Genomic DNA, 6,102 nt, shown 5'->3' with positions numbered 1-6,102 from the left:
TCTAGTCTTCATTCGTCTTCTTATGTCTAATTTTAGAAAAATCAATACACTTTAATTCAGTTGGTTTATCTAATTTTTCACAATGAGAATTTATCTTTTTACCTTGTAATCTCCTTTTCTCACCTCCGATTATTTTTTTTATTTACAAAAAGTAAAAAACAAAAGAGCTTTGATTAAATCCGAATAGCGTACGAGTGGGCCCATTCAAGGTGGCACGCCCAACAAAATTTTCTCCATACTCACAATTCAAATTCAATTTTTTTGATTAAGGGTGAAACAGTTCCACCACCGCACCACAACCAGGTTAGAATTTGCTTTAAGCAAATGAATGTTTGAAAATTCTATGCTTAAAACTCCAAAGGAAGTTTAGGTTCAACAAACCCTCTCACAGATCCACATATATTTGTCCATCTCTCTCTCTTTCCAACTCTACTATTACTTGTTTCTTTTTTTCTCTCTCCATATATAAATAAAACCAATTATATTGGACTTACTTACCTCCACTTGAAATCCCCTTAATACATCTACTCTTATCAACTCTATATGGCATTTACATCAACTACTTCCAACTGAAAGAAACAATCACAAGTCCCACAAACAAAAAATGAAAATCTTGTTCACACTCTTCATCTTTCTTTCTCTTTTCACATTCTCAAAATCAGAATCCCCTTGCAAAAACAACACAGATTTAGATTTATATCTTGTTTCCAAGGCTTTCAGTTCTGTTTATGGTTTCAACATCTCTTGGTTCAACTCAAACTGTTCTTCTCCAATAACTGAAATAAACTTATCTTCAAGAAACCTCACTGGCATAGTTTCATGGAAGTACTTAACAAATTTGTCTCATCTTCATACTATAGATCTATCAAATAATTCCTTAAAGGGTTCTGTTCATCCTCTGTTTTGGTCCATTTCATCTTTGGTTCAAGTCAATTTGTCAAAGAATAAGCTAGGTGGGGCTGTTGCTGTAGCAAGATCATCATCATCTATTCAAAGACTTGATCTTTCTTTCAACAGGTTTACCAACTTAGGCTCTGTATTTTATGGTTTTCCTAATCTTACTTCTCTTGACCTTTCACATAATGATATCAAGTCTTTACCTTTTTGGTTTACCAACCTAACTAAGCTTGAAAATTTGAGCATTTCTAGCTGTAACATTTATGGTAATCCAGAACCCCTTTCACATATCAAGTCACTGAAGCATTTAGATGTTTCTGTCAACCATATGGATGGTAAATTTCCTAATGATTTTCCTCCTCTGTCTAGTCTCAATTTCTTGAATATCTCATTCAATAACTTCACTGGGGAAATACCCAAAGACCAGTTTGCTAAATTTGGGAACTCTTCTTTCATTCATGCTGGGCACTTGCAAATCAAGAATCTCTTACCAAATCCCAAGAATTCCTCACAGTTACACATTAAAAATCATAACTTTACTACCCCAACACACAAAAAAATGTTGCCTTCGAGACACAAACCTATCAAACCAAACACACACAAGAAAAGGCCCAAATCAAGAAAGAAAGTTTTAACCATAGCTATTTCCTCTGCTTCAGCATTTCTAATCTTGGCCATGGGGTTAGTCATTTTGTGTCTATACAAGAGGAGAAAAACATTGGCTAGGAAGAACAAATGGCTAATTTCAAAGCCAATACAAATACCATTTAGAATGGACAAATCAGGGCCATTTTCATTTGAAACAGAGTCAGGGAATTCATGGGTTGCTGACATAAAAGAACCAAGTTCAGCAGCTGTAGTTATGTTTGAGAAGCCATTGATGAACCTAACATTCAAAGACCTCATAGCAGCCACAACTCACTTTGGAAAAGAGTCATTGTTAGCTGAAGGAAGGTGTGGGCCCGTTTACAGAGCCGTACTTCCAGGTGACCTCCACGTGGCAATCAAGGTCTTGGAACATGCTAGGGAACTAGCCCATGATGATGCTATTATCTTGTTTGAACAACTCTCCAGGCTTAAGCATCCTAATCTGTTGCCTATTTCTGGTTACTGCATTGCAGGTACTAATCTTCTTTCACTTATTACAGCATCTTCTGTTAATAAGTACAATTTATGTGATACAATTCGAATTCTAGCAGTAAAAAATATCTAGAGGTGAGCATATTGAATGCATTCACGTGGGAGGATGGGATGAGAAATAGGACAGACAGTAGTAAATGAGACAGAAATCTTTGCAACCATAGAAACGTAGGCAGTAGTTATGATTACATACAACAAGATGAAGCAGTAAATAGGAATGCGTGACTTATTTGGATGTTAGTACTATGACTACATCATTCAAATTATATGTGCTTTTAATGCTCTTTGTAAATTGTGTCCATTTTTTACCCTACAAAGTCAAACTTTCAAATCTTATGCCAGATTGGGATTTGAAAAATACTGAAACTGCAGTATGGTTTGGTTCGCAGAATTACGATAACCAATGATATTCTATGAATTGAGATATTTCACGACATTTATTTATCGTGAAATTAAAATGGTAGAATAAAAAAAAATTGTGATTAATTAATATCTCAAACTAAACATGGAAAAAATTAATTTTTAATTTTATTTCGAGATTATTATTTGTATCACATATATCACCACGACATTTATGATGATGCTCTTGGTAAATTGTGTCCATTTTGCACGATAAGGTCAAATCTTTAAAAATCTTACCAGATTGGGAGTTCTACTGTTCAGCCTTGATTTATGATTTTTGGAAGAATGTTGCACAAATATTATCCATAAAGTATTATTTTATGGAGGCGTTATTGAATTAAAAAGATAAGAGGATATTTTAAAAGCATTAATGGTTCAGAAGAATGTCATTTTCAATTGAAAATGCTTAAAGTTGGAAAATTATTTCATGACATGCATTGATTGATCAATTGTAGTATCAAAGTCCTTGTCAAATATTTTTGGAAGACTTTTCTAGCTAGGAACCAAATTGCTCCATTTGATAAGAACAGAATCCAATTATATTTTCTTTCAATTAAGTCATATTTAAAGCTAATTTAATACTTCCCTTTGATGCAGGGAAAGAGAAGCTAGTCTTATACGAATTCATATCCAATGGTGACCTCCACCGATGGCTACACGAGCTTCCAACTGCTACCACCAACGTGGAAGATTGGACAACCGACACGTGGGAGTTACAAAACGGTTCTCAAATTACGTCACCCGGGAAAATGGAATGGCACACGCGCCACCGTATTGCCGTTGGCGTAGCGCGTGGACTAGCCTACCTCCACCACGCGCAGTCGAAACCTGTGGTCCACGGTCATTTGGTGCTATCTAATGTCTTACTAGCCGATGACTTTGAGCCTCGGATAGCCGATTTTGGATTGAGCCAAAACCAAGCCGAGGGATCTAGTGAGACGGATGTGTACGATTTTGGAGTCGTATTAGTAGAGCTATTAACAGGGAAAATCGGCTCGGATGAGACGATTAAATGGGTGAGGAGGCTAGTGAAGGATGGACTTGGAGCTGACGCGCTTGATTCGAGACTAAGACTCGGTGGTGACTCAGTGAGTGAGATGGTGGAGTGCCTCCGAGTTGGGTACTTGTGTACGGCGGAGACCCCAAATAAACGGCCTAGAATGCAACAAGTTTTAGGTTTGCTAAAAGACATACAGCCCCACTACCAACTCGGGAAAACGCAAAATTTATAATCTTTAGGTAAACCACTCTCACTCCAGCGCGTGATTTACACGACGAGGAAGATTGATTGGCAGCATTGCATTATTGTACTCCCATGTGTTTGGTTGACCATTGAAAAGTCAAAAGTACAAGGCATCTATTCCACTTCATCAATGGTATTTAGTCACGTGCAGATCACGTGATGAAGTGCAGTGAGAGGAACATGTTTGCTTGCTTGTCTCATTTTATTCTCTCTTTTTTTTTTTTTTTTTTGTAGTTTTGTATAGTATTAAATTAGAAAAATGAAAAAAAATTGTGGGTAAATCTTTTTTTTTTATATATAAATATTTTATTTATTTATTTAGGGGGTGTATTTTGAAGTGGAGCAGAGAAGGCAGAGAATCCCACTAAGGGGCTTCTAAGGGGCATTAGAATCACCAACTTCTTTAATTTTCTTTTCTTTTACCATCTTTATTTTTTTCTCTTTAATTTAAACTTTTCTTGTTTGTTTGTTCTTTTTCTTTTCTATTTATTGCTTTATTCCCTTCATTTTATTATTTTATAGGAGCAGTCTTTAATTTTTTGGTAGAGAGGACAAAAGGGAGTGATGATAGATATAATAAAAGTGAGGTTTAGAACAATCTTTTATAAAGTGATTGGGTCAAATATTAAACCAATGAAGGTATCCCATGAGGACTTTTTACTATCTTATTATTTTCATTATATTTAACCTTTGAAGCATTTGGATGCCACCAAGGCCATATGATGGGGTGGTGCCTCTAACCTTCAAAAAAATAAAAATAATTCATGGATTTGAAATATGAATAGTCAATTTTGTAGGCAAAAATTCCACTCTATCAACTAGTAGAACATAATTTTGACTTGTTCTCAATGGCAGATATGATATTAACAAGAGAGGAATATTCTTCCTTTCTTTTATTGACATGTTTACTTCTTGATATTTGAATAGCAATATAAAAAAAAAACTGTTGACAATAAGAAAATGGTTGATAAAAGAGATGATATGCATTTGTCTTCTTGTTTTCTCAAATTTTCATATTATACGCATAAAATTTACAGATAACTTATCGCTTTTTGTATTTGTCTAAAACGTCTAATATCACATGTAATGCCACACAAGCTTTACCATTTTGGGTCAAGGGGAAGGATTGGATTAAAAAAGATCCATATTAAGTATATGTTTAACGAATAATAAAAAGTAATATTGAATTAAAATTAGCATGATTGAGGGGTGGATGGATAAAGAAATGGAGTAAAATATTTATCCATTGGCTATTGTATGTTCCAATGAAGATTTGGGGGGTCTGTTTATTTGGGGATCAAAATAATGAGGGACAAGTATTTAAAAAGCAAAATCAACATGTATGGAAGCTCCATTTTCAATTGTCTCACTTTCAAAGGTTTGGTCCTTTAACCTTTTTCCCTTTTCCCACTTTTGTTACATGTAATATCATCGATACCCATTGTAAAGAAAAAGGCAGAAACATCTTTTGCTCCTTATCTTATACATTGGTTTTCCCAACCTAAAACAATCATCGACGAAGCACTAGCAATTCGTGAAGCATGGGAAAATACAATGAAAAATAAATGGTCAAAGGTATAAATTTTGTCTGATGTAAAAACTGTGATGGATATGATACTGAAAGAAATGTAATTTCATAAAAAGTTAAGACTTATAATTTGTGACGATATTTAGAAGCCTATGAGTTTCTTTGAATATATATATATATATGGTATATATTTGTAGATCTTGGAATATATGTGTGCGCACATCACAAATTAGCTTAGTTTTTTTGTTTCGTTTTTACAAAAGATTATTTGGGTTTCTATTTTTCCTAGTTGGATTATAATTGATATTGCTACATTATTTAACTCTTTGAGACAATTTATTGCATTATATTTATTAAAATATACTTCCTCCATTTCAAATTAATTGAATTGTTAGGTGTTTCACACCCTTTTAGAAAAGAGGATTAAGACATAAATTAGACACAACTTTTCATTTTTACCCTTATTAATTATTATCAAATTTATGAGTAAAATAACTAAACATTAATTAATAACTAATTCCAATACTTACTAATGAAGGGTAAAATTGGAAGAAAATTTCTAAAAGTAGTCTTGCAAAATTGAACAATCTAGTAAATTTGAAAAATGAAAATTGTTTCAACAATTCAATTAATTTGAAATGGAGGGAGTAGAAAAGTTGGTTGTTAAATTATTATAGTTGAAAGCTTAAAGAGAAAATAGGTTCGATAATTAAATAATGGAAAAACTACCTAACTACACATACATCACTACCATATATACAATATTTACCTCTAGTTTAAAACAATTACATATACTATCACTTTTAATATTTATACCATATATTTTAAAAGATTTAATTAGATACACAAATCCCTTAAATATGGTATTGGATAATTATCTTAAATTTAATCT

The 6,102-nt window shown here is 33.3% G+C and overlaps 1 protein-coding gene across 1 annotated transcript; it reads left to right on the top strand.

Annotated features, from left to right (window-relative positions):
- The first annotated feature begins 386 nt into the window (after positions 1-386).
- LOC102604887 (probable LRR receptor-like serine/threonine-protein kinase At2g24230) lies at positions 387-4,153 on the top strand. Its single transcript, XM_006358066.2, has 2 exons — positions 387-2,018; positions 3,037-4,153. The coding sequence occupies exons 1-2, from the start codon at positions 605-607 to the stop codon at positions 3,669-3,671; spliced, it is 2,049 nt and encodes a 682-aa protein (XP_006358128.1). The 5' UTR covers positions 387-604; the 3' UTR covers positions 3,672-4,153.
- The last annotated feature ends 1,949 nt before the right edge of the window (positions 4,154-6,102 follow it).

Source organism: Solanum tuberosum, unplaced genomic scaffold, assembly GCF_000226075.1.
Source record: "Solanum tuberosum cultivar DM 1-3 516 R44 unplaced genomic scaffold, SolTub_3.0 scf00265, whole genome shotgun sequence".
NCBI lineage: Eukaryota > Viridiplantae > Streptophyta > Magnoliopsida > Solanales > Solanaceae > Solanum > Solanum tuberosum.
The sequence above is the reverse complement of the archived record's forward strand: the minus strand, read 5'-3'. Positions and strand labels throughout refer to the sequence as shown.

Bases quoted from the DNA above. Each gene is read 5' to 3' on its own strand.
- LOC102604887 (XM_006358066.2), top strand. From the start codon at position 605: ATGAAAATCTTGTTCACACTCTTCATCTTTCTTTCTCTTTTCACATTC. The intron at 2,019-3,036 runs GTACTAATCTTC...CCTTTGATGCAG, and splicing joins TTCTGGTTACTGCATTGCAG to GGAAAGAGAAGCTAGTCTTA.